The 15,916-nt window shown below is 51.0% G+C and overlaps 1 protein-coding gene across 1 annotated transcript; it reads right to left on the bottom strand.

The window, feature by feature from the left end:
- Positions 1–7,107, bottom strand: ANGPTL4 (angiopoietin like 4). Its single transcript, XM_061422395.1, has 7 exons — positions 6,544–7,107; positions 5,806–5,916; positions 5,561–5,678; positions 2,529–2,642; positions 2,121–2,216; positions 1,748–2,029; positions 1–658 (listed from the first exon to the last, which is right to left on the bottom strand). Exons 1-7 carry the CDS (start codon positions 6,880–6,882, stop codon positions 486–488), a joined length of 1,233 nt encoding a protein of 410 aa, XP_061278379.1. The 5' UTR covers positions 6,883–7,107; the 3' UTR covers positions 1–485.
- Between the last annotated feature and the right edge of the window lie 8,809 nt (positions 7,108–15,916).

The raw sequence follows: 15,916 nt of genomic DNA, 5'->3' as shown, positions 1-15,916 counted from the left end.
TGTTTTGAAGTTGCTTTTATTCCGAGAATTCTGTGGGTTCCACCCAGACGCCGTGGGCGCCAGCTGACTCACAGCACCCAGGCACCACAGTACGGTGAGGGTGCCCAGGCCTACGGGAAGCCCTGGTCCTCCAGCCAGTCAATGTGACTGAATCCACTGGCCATCGAGGGCCGGCCTGGCTGCCCCACCCCCGCAGGGTCCCCTCTGCATCCCCTGCTCCTTGGCGGGTGAGGGGGGTTTCTGTGCCCCTCTGTCCCACGTTTTCGGGGTCTGTGCCCAGCAGCCCTACAGCCCTGCTCTCCTCAGAGGGCATTTCCTGCAGCCTCCCCTACTCATCAAGGGGACCTCTCCAGTCATGGGCATCTTCTCTGTCCTCGAGGCTCCAGACAGCCCTTGCCTGGAGCCCCTGCCCAGGCAGGGAGTGGCCACACGTGGACAAGAGTCACTGTCCTCTGGGGGCCTGAAACCAGGCCCCAGAGAGGAGGCTAGGAGGCCGCTGTGGGCTGTACCAGGATGGTGGTGGCCTGCAGTGGGTAGTAGCGGCCCCGCCAGGTCTTCCAGAAGATGCCCTTCTTACGCTGCTGCCGCTGCCTTGGAATGGAGTGGAAATACTGGCCGTTCAGGTTGGAGTGACTGCAGGTGCCAAACCACCAGCCACCTGCCAAGGTCAGAGAAAAGGGGACATGGTCAAGCCTGTGGGTCCTTGGGTCTCCAGTGGGGCCGAGGTGGGGAGGGGGCTGGGTGTTGGCCATCACCCGCTTTAGATGAGAGAACTTTGGCAGTGGTTGTCAGACTGTGTTCCAAGGAACCCCAGCTTGTGACAAAGGCACCTCAGGGGCTCAGGGCACCTCCCCACCCCATCCTGGTAACTGCGGCTTTTACATCTGTGACCCTGGCAAGTTACTTCTCCACACTTGCCACATGGTGAACATTTATTAAAGCCTTTCTATGACTGTCGTGTGTTTCACTAGTTTGTATCACACTGAACCATGTGAAATTAATCACTATTCCATCCTTCTTCCCAAGACGGAAATGGCAACCCACTCCAGTGTTCCTGCCTGGGAAATCCCATGGACAGAGGAGCCTGGCGGGCTACAGTCCTCGGGGTCACAAAGAGTTGGACATGACTCAGTGACTAAACAACAAACAACCATCCTTCTTCGACCCACCACAAGGCAGTTTCATCTGTTTCACTTCATAGGTCGTGGGCTCTGCCTTCAGTTTGTCTTGGTGGCTAGCCTGTGGCAAAGTCATCTCATTGTATTAATATTTTCATAGCAATCATGTGGTGTGGGCAGAGTGGTTATACCCTTTCTTTTTTTCTGGCCTCACCATGCAGGATCCTAGTTCCGTGACCTAGGATTGAACCCATGTCCCCTACAGTGGAAGCTCAGATCCCCAACCACTGGACCACCAGGGAAGTCTCTATACCCATTTTAAAGATGGGGAAAATGAAGGGGGGGAGGCCTTGTCAGTTGCCTAAGGGTCCACAGCAAGTAAGGAGAAGGGGGCACAGAAATAAGGACTTCCCTGGTGGTCCAATGGTTAAGAATCTGCACTCCCAATGCAGGGGGCACGGGTTTGATTTCTGGTCAGGGAACTAGATCCCACATGCTTCAACTAAGACCTGGCACAGCCAAAAAAAAGAACAGTGGCATGGAAACAGATGGGGTTGAAGGCGGCGGGGCAGGGATGCAGAAAAGCTGTGTGGAGAAGGGCAAGATGGGGAGGGACAGGGCTCGCTTACCAGAGAGGCTCCTGGCGCAGTTCTTGTCTCCGCGGAGGTCGTGGTCCTGGTCCCAAGTGGAGAAGGGCAGGGAGAGGCCACTGGGCGAGAAGGTGGTGGCGCCCAGTTTGCTGGCCACTGGTGGCGTGAGCTGCAGGCTGTAGGCAGTGTCTTCACCCCCCAGGTGGATGGGGAACTGCAAGGACTCGGCATTGCCCTCCCAGTCCTGCAGCTGCACAGCCAGGCGGCTGCCACGGTCCCCAAGGATGTGATGCACCTTCTCCAGGCCCAGCCAGAACTCGCCTGCCACGGGAGAGGCCAATCCATGAAGAGGACCCCCAGATCTGTAACACTCTCCTCCCCGCTATGCCTCTGGCCTGCAGGAAACACCTACCTTGGGGGTCTCCGAAGCCATCTTTGTAGGCTTCCCAGGGCTGGTTAAAGTCCACGGAGCCATCCTGACGCCTCTGAATTACGGTCCAGCCTCCATCTGCCCAGAAAAGTGCGAGGTCATCAGGAGGATTCTTCTTATAAGGGATCCTGCCTCCCCTGTTTGGCTCCCTAAACCCCAAAGCACCTCTAAACCCAGGGAGAACAGTTCCTCTCACCCACCCCAGCAGGATGGGAGGAAGACTGGCAAAGAAAGAAGGTGAGCTGGCCAGTAAGCTGGGGGTTCTGCCTAGATCTTTGTCCCAGGACTCAGCAGAGAAGGAGGAAGTGGGGAATAAGAAGTGGCTGCACTTGACGGAAAGACAACCAGGCCTGTGATATTCAGGGTACCTGGGGGCCAGCCCAGCCCTACCTGAGGTCATTTTGCAGTTAACCAGGAAAGGCGGGGATCCCTGGGGCTGGATCTGGAACAATCCACTTTCCCTCTCTCCCTCTTCAAACAGCTCCTGGCAGTCCCTGGGCAGTCCTGAAGGACAGACAAAAGATGGGGGGGATTGAAACGGAGAGCCGTCCTAGGGGCGTCTAAGGAAACAGGCATGTCTGGGGGCTAGGCAGCATGTGACAGGGGCAGGAGGGGCCACTCCTCAGCTCACCGTGCCCCCTTCCACTTGCCTAAAGTTGCCCATGACTCCCCAGGACCAGCCAGACCCATCCTGCCTCCTCCCACCCTGAACGCCCATCCTCTGGCCACACAGCCTTCCTGGTAGCACACACGCTCTGGCCACAGGGCCTTTGAACATGCTAGTATTCTGCCTAGGACCTCTTCCCTCATGCAGTTCTCTGCCTCATATTAAAAGTCCCAGCTTCTGGAAAGGATGATGTCTCAGACACCCATCCCTCCCCACCCCTCCCCCACATCCTGTTGCAATAAATAGGGAAAAAAGAGGAATGAGTTTTTTTCTTTCCCTTTCCCGAGAACAAAGAAGATAAAGAGAACAGTGATCAGGCCTGAACATTCCTAGTTGTTTCCTTTTTCTTACTTTAACTGCTCCTAACTCTGCTTGTCTGTAAGGAAGCTTGCTCTTCGGCCTTTCTGGGGTTTACCCTTACAACACCCTTCCCCTTGTAGTTACACACTGGAAAGAAGACCACAGAGCCACGGAACAGCCAGACTCAGTCACTGAGTTACCAACACCAGACTATGGCTGTCTTAGAAACAATGCAAGAGGGAGAAATCAAGACCCTGTCACCTTTGTTCCTCATCACCGACCCCTGACTATCAGCCTTTGCCTTATATAAGGCCCGAGACTCATCATGGGCGTTGAGGGGGCACAGTTCTTGAGGCATGAGCCTACCGTGTTTCGAAACTCTTTGCTGGCTGAGAATTAAAGCCACCTTTCTATTCCCTCCAAACTCTGTCTCTGTATTTTTTTCTTCGGCTTCAGTGGGCAGAGAAGGCCAAGATTTTGGCCATCATTAGCCCGAGACCAGGCTAAGGGCCACTGAGGACTTCCTACTCCCCAACACTGGGGACATCTGTGATCTCTCCACAACTTCCCATACTGTATGAAGTCCCTGAAGTCAGGAATGAGGAATGGCTCTCTGCCCACCATCTGGCACCAGCTGATGCCAGCCCACAGCAGATGTTTAATAAAGATGCCATGAAAGAATGATTGAAGGAGCTGGACCAGAGTGGGGGTGGGGCGAGAACAGAGAGAAACAGGAAGGGGCTCTGCTTCCTCCAGCCTCGGGTGAGCATTAGGCCTGGATAGGGTTTGGAGGGCACCACAGAGGCCCCACCCGGGGTCCCGGGCATCTGAGAGGGAGAAGGAAGGATTGAAGAGTGAAGGAGGGAGGGATGGAGGGATGGCTTGGGCATGTCTGCAGACTGGGGAAGTCCCTGGCCCCCACCCCAGCAGGAAAAGTAGGGGAAAGGTTGAAGAGGGAAGGGCAGGCTCAGGTTGAGGGGTGAACATGTTGGCGCTGTGGGGGTGGGGGCGGGCCCAGAGTGACTGCCGACATTTCCCGGCTCCTCAGGCAGCTCCCCTTTCGCCTACTTTCCTCTCTTCCAATCACAACAGGCAGCCGGCCAAACCACCAGTGTGGCTTCCATTAGCACCAGCTGTTTGTCTCCTCAGCTCTGACCTTTCTCCGGCTTGGCAGGGCTGAGCCTGGAGTCCCCCAACCTACACATGACCCCCCCTCCCCCATCACATTCCTGAGGTGGGACCTTTGCCTGCTGGCCCCTCCCAGAAGCCCCTCATGGCAGGGCTACCATTTGGGAGGGTGTAGCGGACCCTTCCCCTTCCTGGTGGGGGAGGTGGTGGGACCAAGAGGTGGGAGAGCCCTCAAGACCAGAGGGCTGGAAGCCAGCAACCAGCCCGAGGGCGGGTGTGAAGAGGGGGATTCGAACTTTCACCCGGTTGGCTGTAGACTGCTGCAGATGCCAGTGGGGGGATGGGGTAGGAGGACCTCAGGGAAGTCAGCCAGGTCTGGACCTGTGAACTTAGGGTGGGACAGAGACACTGGGGAGCTGGGAGCCAGGGTCAGACACCTACAGACATGCTGGTTTGGAGATGTGGGGTGCTCTGGGGCACACACAATAAAGGATCTAGAACTTGTAGGAGTCGGGGCAGGGTGAGAAGGGGCGATCAGCACTTCCAGGTCAATAGAGCCGTGAGAGCCAGGCAAGGTGCATGGATCAAGGGCCCCAGACTTGTTAAGAGATGCAAGAGTGAATGGTGTGACTGGCCGGGGAGATGGGGGTTCCCTGCCTTAGTCTCCCTTCCCAGATCCACACTCTAAAATGAGGGCCCAGAATTCCCTGGCCGGCCTGTGGTTAAGACTCTGTGCTTCCAGTGCATGGGGCGTGAGTTCAATCCCTGGTCAGGGAACTAGGATCCACATGCCAAGTGATGCAGAAAACAAACAAACAAAGAACAACAAACACCTGGTGGCCCCAAACGTCAGAACATCCCCCTCCCCAGCAGCCGTTCTCTTTTAACCCAAGGGGGGCTCCAGTCTCCCAAACTGGCACCCTTTTGTCCACCATCCCGCCCTCCTGCAAGGGTCCAACCCCCAGGAAGGTGTCCCTGAGCCATGCCAGCCCTTTCCCCACACCCTTGCAGCTCAACCCCCTCTTGGACCCACTTTCCCAACCCCTGCTCCAGTTAGTGGCTCTCGAGGCTTTGCGAAAATCCCACTGACTTTCTGGGAAGAAGGGTTTGAGGGGAGCCCAGAGAGGAAGGGGAAGGGCTGAAGAGGGGGATGTCCTGGTCACCCCTTCACCAGAGACCTGTCCTCCCATGAGGATGCACAGCCAGAGCCTCTCTCTTTCTCAGTAAGGTGGACCCAACAAGGAAAGGGGAAAGAATGGTAGGTCGGGGAATGAGGGTGGGGGTTGGGGGGAGTTTGCTAGAGTCCAGCAAAAGGTTGGACACTCACTGTGCAGGCGGCTGATATTGTGAGCTGGGCCAGCAAGCTGGGCCATCTTGGGCAGCCTCTTCCTCCTGGCGGGCTTGGCCATCTCGTGGCCCGGGTGCCTGGGGGCCAGGTGATCCATCTAGGACAGGACCAGGAGGAGGATGTCAGGTCTGGCTGGTTCAGGCTGCTCAACCTGCCTGGCTCCACAGCCAGACCCACAGGGTCCACCTTGAACCTCCCTCCCCATCTGGAGCAAGCACTGGCACCTGGCTCTGTAGATTCTGGATTCGCAGCTGCTGCTTCTCCAAGTGCCGCTGCTGCTGGGCCACCTTCTGGAAGAGTTGCTGGATCCTGCTGTTCTGAGCCTCCAGCTGAGTCTGGGGAGAGTGTAAAAGTCTGGTGAGGATCCGGTCTTCTGCCACCACCTTCTCCATTCATCCGCTGGTCCTGCTTCCAACTCTCCATCCTTTGAGGCCGGGGCAGAAGAGCCCAGGCTTCCCTGGTGGCTCAGTGGTAAAGAATTCGACTGTCCATGCAGAAGATACAGGAGAAGTGGGTTCGATCCCTGGAGATCCGCTGGAGGAGGAAATGGCAACCCACTCCAGTGTTCTTGCCTGGAGAATCCCATGGACAGAGGAGCCTGGAGGGCTACAGTCCTGTGTTGTGCATAGTCGCTCACTCGTGTCCGACTCTTTGCGACCCCATGGACTGTAGCCTGCCAGGCTTCTCTGACCATGGGGATTCTCCAGGCAAGAATAACGGAAAGGGTTGTCATGCCCTCCTCCAAGGTATCTTCCCAACCCAGGGATCGAACCCACGGTCTCCTGCACTGAGGCGGGTTCTTTACCGTCTGAGCCACCAGGGAAGCTCGTTACAGTCCATGGGGTAGCAAAAGAGCCGGATATCACGGAGCGACTGAGCATGCAGGCAAAAAGGAGAGACCAAGGTGTTCGGGATGCGCCCCTTCTTGTTCACTCCCTTCCAGGGCAGTAGCGTATATGTACCTTCAAGCTGCGGAGGGTTTCTGGGGAGGCGTCGCCGCCGCCGGGATTGACCAGATTGGCCTGGGCGCGCGGAGGCGCGGCGGACCCCTCAGGATCCTTGCAGGCGGCCCCACACGCGCCCAGACGCCGTTCCAGCTCGCCCAGCTGCCCACGGGTGCGCTCCACGTGTTCGCGCAGCCCGTGGCCGAGCTGCAAGAGGCCGTGTGCCAGCACGTTCACCTCGTCCCAGGAAGCAAAGCGCGGCGTCTCGGGAGGCTCCGGGCGGCCCTGAGCGCTCAGCAGCCCGGCGGTGGCGGCGCACAGCATCAGGGCTGCTCCGGCTGTCGGCGCACAGCGCATCCTTCCTGGTGGTCCAGGCTTCGGAACGCGGAGATTCGGAGAGGCAGGAATGAGGGGGCGCCAGAGAGACTCTGGGGTCGAGGTGCGAGGGCTGGAAACCCGAAGGCCCTGGCGGAGGACTCGCTTAGGTGCAGAAGCCGGAGGAAAGACTCGAATGACAGCCCCAGGCCCTCGGCTTGGTGTGTCTGTGCGACGCCCTCTGTTATAAGCGCTGCGCGCGCGAGGAAGGAGGAGCCTAGAAGGCGGGGCGCGTGAAGTTCCGGGGGCGGGGAGTGGGGGCCGGGGTTGGGGTTCAGTACGCTGGAAGCAGGGTAGTTATGCCGGCTCTGGGAAGCCGTGGGAAGTGCAAAAGTCTGGCTTCTCTCACCAGGTCCTGATGTGCGTTTTCCGTCGTGCCTTCTCTGCTGACCATGGGAGACGTGACTTCCTCTCCCCGCGGTCCCCTTCCAGGCACCGGCATTCCGAGGCCCTACCCCCACCCCACCCCAGCCACGTTCGGTGGGGAAACGGCGCCGGCAGGAACTGCATGCCCGGCAGCATTCCTGACCCCCACTCTCCAAGTCAAGAGCTAGAGAAGAGGGTTCTGGTATGTCGAGTCCAGCAGGACCAGGCAGGAAGCCCGGAAGCACGCAAACATCCCCTCATCCGGGAGAGCATATCAAGCCCAGGCTGGACCCCCTGGGGAGGCATCTCCCAGGCTTCTGCTCTCCTTCCTGCTCAAGGCTTCATCATCGCAGATGTGTTGGTGGGATTTTCGTTTTCTTTTTTAAATTTGAGTGTGCTGGGTCTTAGTTGAGGCATGCAGGGTCTTTAGTTCCCTGACCAGGGATCAAACCTGGGTCCCCTTCATTGCGAGCTCGGAGTCGCAGCCACTGGACCACCAAGGAAGTCCCTTTGCCTGATTCTTAAACATCCCTCATCCCACTCCTTGAAACTTAGTGCCCTGGTGGCAGGGCCCAGATCTGTCTTGCTCAGTCTCCAGCTGGGGCCTGTCTCCCTAATGCCCACTCACCCTCAGGGTCTTCAGAGTCTTGAGTATTTGCCTGTACTGAAGCAGGAAACTCAGAAGGGAAGAGGGGCTGCATGGAAGAATGTTCTTCCATGTTCAGTCTCCCTCTCCTGCATTCATTAATTCAAAAAAAGGGCCCTCTGCTCTACTACATGGAGTCCCCAGGGTGGTGGAAGGACCCCACCATCTGAGCCTGGGGTAGGGGCACAGTTGGGACAGAGGAAGAATTGAATTGAGGCCATGATGCAGACCACGTTCATGATTTGGGCTGCTACTGTTTAGCTGCTCAGTCTTGTCCGACTCTTTGGGACGCCATGGACCACAGCCTGCCAGGCTCCTCTGTCCATGGGATTTCTCGGCAAAAGTACTGGAGTGGGTTACCATTTCCTTCTCCAGGCTTAGCACTTATTTGACAAACTTTTACTGAAGTCCTCCCCCTCCAGCCCCACCAACTTCCCTATACCTTGTACAAAAATTGAGGCTGGCATAGAAAACCTGCCTGCCAGGAAAAACCCAGGGCACATTGGCTCAGACAGAGAGAGCACAGGCAAGAAGAACAGAGTTGACTCAGCGGGGCTCTGGAATCTGAAACTCCCCGCCCCGGGGCTGACGTGCAGGTCACCACTCATACACTTGGCTGAGCCAGACCAGGATGGCAGATCCCGGCAGCTGTGACAGGCAGATGGGAAGGGCGGGGAACAAAACCTTGGCAAGGAGTACATCTAGACAGCCACCATCTGCCCAGGCAGCCAGCTGGTTCAGCTGCCAGGCCTCAGCCTCTTTCTGAGTGAGGGTCACTGGTCTCCCAGAATGGGCTCTTCTCTCTGGCTTCTTCTTCTTTTGTCAAAGATATATTTATTTATTTAATTTTTGGCTGTGCTGGGTCTTTGTGGGCCTTTTTCAGTTGCAGTTCGCAGGCTTCTCATTGCAGTGGTTTCTCTTGTTGGAGAGCACGGGCTGCAGTAGTTGTGGGACACGGACTTAGTTGCTCCTCGGCATATGGGATCTTCCCGGACCAGGGATGGAACCCGGGTCCCCTGCATTAGCAGGTGGATTCCGTACTACTGAGCCACAAGGGAAGCCCACCTCCCTGGCTTCTTGAACTGAGAAAAATGATCAATTACTTTTTCAACCTGATGGCCATTTCCTGATCCACTTCTCAGGGGCTTCTATCTCTGTGCTGTGTTTCAGAGGGCACAGAATACACCCAAGGCTCTTAGAAACTCCTGTAGTGAACAAGCTACAAAAGAGTTTCTCCAGGAGCCTGGAACTGACCCTAGACTATATCCTAAAAACTGCTCTGTGGAATATGCCTTTGTTCCAGCAATAATTTATCACCATGATGAATTGTTTCTTTGGCACCTGTTTTGCTCTGGCTGGGGCTTCCCTCATTCAAATGGTAAAGAATCTACCTGCAATGCAAGAGACCAGGTTCTATCCCTGGGTCGGGAAGATCCCCTGGAGAAGGGAATGGCTATCCACTCTAGCACTCTTGCCTGGAGAATCCCACAGATTCTATATAGTCCATGAGATCACAAAGAGTCGGACACCACTGAGCATGCACCATGATGATCTTTTTAAAAAGGCAATTTCGAGGCTTCCTTGGTGGGCCAGTGGTTAAGATTCCGCCTTGCAATGCAAGAGACAGTGGTCTGATCCCTGGTCTGGGAAGATTCCACATACCATGGGGCAACTGACCCTTGTGCTACAACTACTAAGCCTGTGCACCCTGGAGAGAATGAGAAGCTCTCGCTTGCCACAGCTAGGAAAAGCCCACATGGAGCAACAAATAACCAGCGAAGCCAAAAATAAAGAAAGAAATAAACTGAAGCCACTGAGCAGCAGCAGCGAATCAGTTCCATTCAGTCGCTCAGTTGTGTACGACTCTTTGCGACCCCGTGGACTGCAGCATGCCAGGCTTCCCTGTCCTTCACCATCTCCCAGAGCTTGCTCAAACTCATGTCCATCGAGTCGGTGATGCCATCCAACCATCTCACTCTCTGTCGTCCCCTTCTCCTCCTGCCTTTAATCTTTCCCAGAATCAGAGTCTTTTCAAATAAGTCAGTTCTTTGCATCAGGTGGCCAAAGTATTGGAGCTTCAGCTTCAGCATCAGTCCTTCCAATGAATATTCAGGACTGATTTCCTTTTGGATTGACTGGTTGGATCTCCTTGCAGTCCAAGAGACTCTCAAGAGTCTTCTTCAACACCACAGTTCAAAAGCACCAATTCTTCAGTGCTCAGCTTTCTTTATGGTCCAACTCTTATATCCATACATGACTACTGGAAAACCATAGCTTTGACTAAACAAACCTTTGTCAGCAAAGTAATGTCTCTACTTTTTAATATGCTGTCTAGGTTGGTCATAGCTTTTCTTCCAAGGAGTAAGCGTCTTTTAATTTCATTCCTGTAGTCACCATCTGCAGTGATTTTGGAGCCCAAGAAAGTAAAGTCTGTCCCTGTTTCCATTGTTTCCAGGTCTATTTGCCATAAAGTGATGGGACCAGATGCCATGTTCATTGTTTTTTGAATGTTGAATTTTAAACCAGCTTTTTCACTCTCCTCTTTCACTTTTATCAAGAGGCTCTGTAGTTCCTCTTCGCTTTCTGCTGTAAGGTGGTGTCATCTGCACATCTGAGCTTATTGATATTCCTCCCGGCAATCTTGATTCCAGCTTGTGCTTCATCCCTCCCAGCATCTCGCATGATGTACTCCGCATATAAGTTAAATAAGCAGGGTGACAATATACAGCCTCGAAGTACTCCTTTCCCAATTTCAAACCAGTCTGTTGTTCCATGTCCAGTTCTAACAGTTGGTTCTTGACCTGCATATAATTTTCTCAGGAGGCAGGTAAGGTGGTCTGGTATTCCCATCTCTTTAAGAATTTTTCAGTTTGTTGTGATCCACACAGTGTATAAAATACACACAGAGGAAAAAAAAAAGATAATCATGCAATTTTTTTTTCCTGAACCACTTCAGGATATGTTGCAGACTTGATTCTGCTGCAGACTTGATTAGTGCTTTTACTAAGAACAAGGACATTCACTTATGTAACTGCAGCACAGACAGCAACTTGAGGAAGTTTGACCCTGACATAATGCTATTATCTAATCCATGGTCCAGATTCCAGTTTCATCAACTGTGCCCTTTACAGCAATGTTTTATCTCTGGCGTTCCATCCAGGATCACATGGTGAATTTCCTTGTTGTGTTTCCTTAAGTATTAGTCACCTCTGTCGTGTTTGACTTTGCGACCCCATGGACTGTGCCCGCTAGGCTCCTCTGTCCATGGGATTCTCCAGGCTAGAATACTGGAGTGGGTAGCCATTCCCTTCTCCAGGGGATCTCCAGGGATTGAACCCGAGCCTCCTGCATTGCAGATGATGTCTTTATCATCTGAGCCACCAGGGAAGCCCCAAGAATACTGGAGTCGGTAGCCATTTCCTTCTCCAAAGGATCTTTGCAACCCAGGGATTGAACCAAGCTCTCTTGCACTGCAGGTGGATTCTTTACCATCTGAACCACCAAGGAAGCCCAAAGTAGGATCTTGCTGTTTATCCATCCTATATATAACAGCTTGCATCTGCCCAGTCCACCCCTCTCCCACATCACTCCCCCTTGAGAACCACAAGTCTGTTCTCTTTGCTCTATATTTAACCACTTAACTTTTTTTTGTGACGCAGCAGGTGGGATCTTAGTTTCCCGACCAGGGATCGAACCCAGGCCACCTGAATGGGAAGCTTGGAGTCTTAACCACTGGCCTGCTAGGCAACCCCTAACCACTTGACTTTAGTATTGGGTGATTGATGCTGTAATGGGAAGCACAGAAGGTGGCAGAGAAGGGGCCACCCCCAGCAGGAAAGGCTTTTGGTGGGGGGCAGGGGGCAGCTGAGACTGAGGATAAGATTATCCAGACGAAAAGTGTCTGGAGTGAGTGACCCAGATTGGGGAAGACAGTGAATAACGCACTGTAGCCTGGGATGTGTGTCTGTTTTTTCCTGGACCAGGTCAGAGGGACATTGGGACTCTGTGTGTAGACATCCTAAAAGAAGCTGCAGGGTCTCTGTCCAGGAACGGCCCCCTCACCACCTTTCCTGTCAGAATCTAGTCACATCCAGGTCACCAGGGAAAGTCAGCTTTAGGGCAGGAGGCTCAGACCAAAAAGGATGACTCAGATTCTGGGCTGAGCCTCCACAAAGAAATGGCGTGGACTCTGCCCAAGTCATTCTTCCCACCTCCTCTCGCCTCCCGCCCAGTCCTGTTAGCCAAGGTACTTGCGTGCGTGTAAACCTACAATCTTTGGACCCCAGGGCAAACAGCCCTGAACTCCCTCAGGAAAGAATAAGTGCAACAGGGCACATTAACTTAGCATTCACCTTGATCCCATTAGGCACATGCATAGTCCAGTCTTCTGTCACTCTCAAATCAGCCCTGAAAATGAAGGTGTTCCTTTCTCTTTTGGACTGACCGGAAAGTTGTGAGGTTCTGAAATGTTCACATACTTGACTGAAGACAGCTTGGAAAGGCCAAGATTTGAAACTTGTTCTCTCAAGTTCCTAACTAATGAATCTTAATTTTTTAAAAAAATCTTGCCTGTTTTTGTAAGTTACGGGTTTCCCTGGTAGCTCAGCTGGTGAAGAACCTGCCTCCAATGCTGGAGGCCCCAGTTCGATCCCTGGGTTGGGAAGATCCCCTGGAGAAGGGAAAGGCTACTCACTCCAGTATCCTGGTCTGGAGAATTCCATGGACTGTATAGTCCACGGGGTCCAAAAGAGTTGGACATGACTTTCACTTTCACTTTGTAAATTACAGTTTTGAATGGGTGAGGCATTAGCATTGTGCCAAGCCCCAAAAGTCTAAAAACCATAGCCTGAAGGACTTCTTTGGTGGCCCAGTGGCTAAGACTCCGTGGTCCCAATGCAGGGGGCCGGGGTTCCAGCCCCGGTCAGAGAACTAGACCCCGCATGCCGCAGCTAAGAGGCTGCAACTAAGAGCCCACATCATGCCTCAGCTAAAAGACCCCACCTACCACAACCATAATAAAAAGATCCTGAGTGTCACATGTCGCAACTGAGGCCCAGTGCAGCCAAATAAATATTTTTAAAAAATAAAAAATCAAAACCCATAGCTGGAAAAGTCTCCCTTTCCTTAATCATGTGTTCACCTGAAACTTTGTTCAAGAGTGTTTATTCAGGTTTATTCATAATCATTTTTGAAGTTCTTTGTGGGTCTAAACATATTTCTTTTCAAAACTTCAAAATTGTTATGGACTGAATGTTTGGATTCTCTTAAAATTCATATGTTGAGTGCAATGAGCGACAAAGATTTACTGTATAGCACAGGGAACTATAGTCAATAGTTATCTTGTAACAAACTATAATGAAAGATAATTTCAAAAATAATATGTGTATGTGTATAACTGAATCACCTTTCTGTGTACCCGAAACATTGTAAGTCAACTATACTTCAATAAAATATAAATATTAAAAAATTTAATTCATATATTGAAGCCCTAAACCCCCAATCTAATGGTAATTGGAGGTGGGGACTTTGGGAGGTGATTAGGTCATGATGGGGCTTCCCAGGTGGCTCAGTGGGTAAAAGAATTCTGCCTGCAGTTCAGGAGACACAGGCAGACATGGGTTCAATTCCTGGATGGGGAAGATCCCCTGGAGAAGGGCATGGCTACCCACTCCAATATTCTTGCCTGGAGAATTCCACGGACAGAGGAACCTGGAGGGCTACAGTCCATGGAGTCACAAAGAGTCAGATATGACTTAGCATAGCACAGCAATCTGTACATACTTCAGGTGCACGATCTAACCAACTTTGACCTATGTAAACACCTGTGACTCTATCAGCATAATAAAGGTAATAGAAATCTCTATCACAGCCCAAAGTTTCCTTGTCCCTCTTAGGAAGCTCCCACTGGCTCCTCCCATCTTCTCCAGATAACCACATCCTGCTTTCTGTCACTACAGATAAGTTTGCATTTCCTAGAATTTTATATAAATGGAATCACATAGAATGAACTCTTTTCTTTTTTGGTCCACTTTTTTTTTTTTTCATTCAGCATGATTATTTTGAAAGTCATCCAGTACTCTTGCCTGGAAAATCCCATGGACAGAGGAGCCTGGTGGGCTGCAGTCCATGGGTTTGCTAAGAGTCGGACACTACTGAGCGACTTCACTTTCACTTTTCATTTTCGTGTATTGGAGAAGGAAATGGCAACCCACTCCAGTGTTCTTGCCTGGAGAATCCCAGGGACGGGGGAGCCTGGTGGGCGGCTGTCTATGGGGTCGCACAGAATCGGACACGAATGAAGCGACTTAGCAGCAGCAACAGCATGTTGCAATGTGTATCAATAGTATGGTTATTTTTAATGTCTATATGGATAAACCAACAAATGAAATCCATTCATCTGTTGAAGAACATTTGAGTTGTTTCTGGTCTTCATTTATTAAAAATAAAAGCTTCTGGGACTCCCCTGGTGGTTCAGTGGTTCAATGGTTTCATCTTCCAATGCAGATGGTGTGAGTTCAATCCCTGGTTGGGGAGCTAAGATCCCACATGCTTCATGGCCAAAAACCAAAACATAAAATAGAAATTGTAACAACTTATATTGTAAAATATTGTAACAAATCCAGTAGAGACTTTAAAAATTGCCCACAACAACAAAAATCTTTTTAAAAATACAGCTCCTATGGACAACTCACATACAACTTTCAAGAAGTTTTTTTTTAATTGAAGTATAGTTTATTTACAATGTGTTAATTTCTGCTGAACAGCAAAGTGATTCAGGAATATATATATATATATTCTTCTTTATATTCTTTCCATTATGGTTTATCATAGAACACTGAATATAGTTCCTGTGCTGTGCAATAAGACCTTGTTCTTTATCCAGGCTATATATCATAGTTTGCATCTGCTAATCCCAAACTCCCAATCCTTTCTGCCTCCTTGGCAACCTCAAGTCTGTTCCCTATGTTTGTGATTCTGCTTCAGTTTTGTAGATAAGTTCATTTGGATCTAATTTTAGCTTCCACATATAAATGATATCATATGGTATTTGCCTCAGTTTCTGATCTGCTTCACTTAGTATGTGAATCCAATGTCAGGTACAAGTTTTTGATGGAATAGTGCTTTCATTACTCTTGGAGAAAAAAAATTTAATTAAAAATTTTAATTTCAATTTCCCTAGTACTCCTGTCCTTTAGCCATCCAGTTCCCCTTATACATATTCATAATCACTGGCAATAGTAAGTATATATATATTTATATCACCGAGTCACCTTTCTGTAACCTGAAACTAACACTACATTGTAAATCAACTATAATTCAATTTAAATAATAAAGACCAAAAAAAATTCTTCTAGGTTTTAAGTCACAGAAAATCTTTATTGCAAGGTAAGATTTTCCTTTTCTACTCTGTTGCAGAACATTTATGGTTTTATTTTCATGCTTAGTTATTTGATGCAAATTACAACATCTTACAGCTCTGAAATTAAAACATGCTTGCTCCTTGAAAGGAAAGCTATGGCAAACCTTAATAGCATATTCAAAAGCAGAAACATCACTTTGCCAACAGAGGTCCATATAGCCTAAGCTATGGTTTTTCCAGTGGTCATGTATGGATGTGAGAGTTGGACTATAAAGCTGAGTGCCGAAGAATTGATGCTTTCGAATTGTGTTGCTGGAGAAGACTCTTGAGAGTCCCTTGGACAGCAAGGAGATCAGACCAGTCAATCCTAAAGGAAATCAGTCCTGAATATTCATTGGAAGGATTGATGCTGAAGCTCTAGTACTTTGGCCACCTAAAGCAAAGAGCTAACTCACTGGAAAAGACCCTGATGCTAGGAAAGATTGAAGGCAGGAGAAGAAGGGGGTGACAGAGGATGAGATGGTTGGATGGCATCATCAACTCAATGGACTTGAGTTTGAGCAAACTCCAGGAGATGGTGAAGAACAGAGGAGCCTGGCATACTGCAGTCCGGGGGGTCACAAAGAGTCAGACATAACTTGACA

Source organism: Bos javanicus, chromosome 7, assembly GCF_032452875.1.
Source record: "Bos javanicus breed banteng chromosome 7, ARS-OSU_banteng_1.0, whole genome shotgun sequence".
Classification (NCBI taxonomy): domain Eukaryota; kingdom Metazoa; phylum Chordata; class Mammalia; order Artiodactyla; family Bovidae; genus Bos; species Bos javanicus.
The sequence above is the reverse complement of the archived record's forward strand: the minus strand, read 5'-3'. Positions and strand labels throughout refer to the sequence as shown.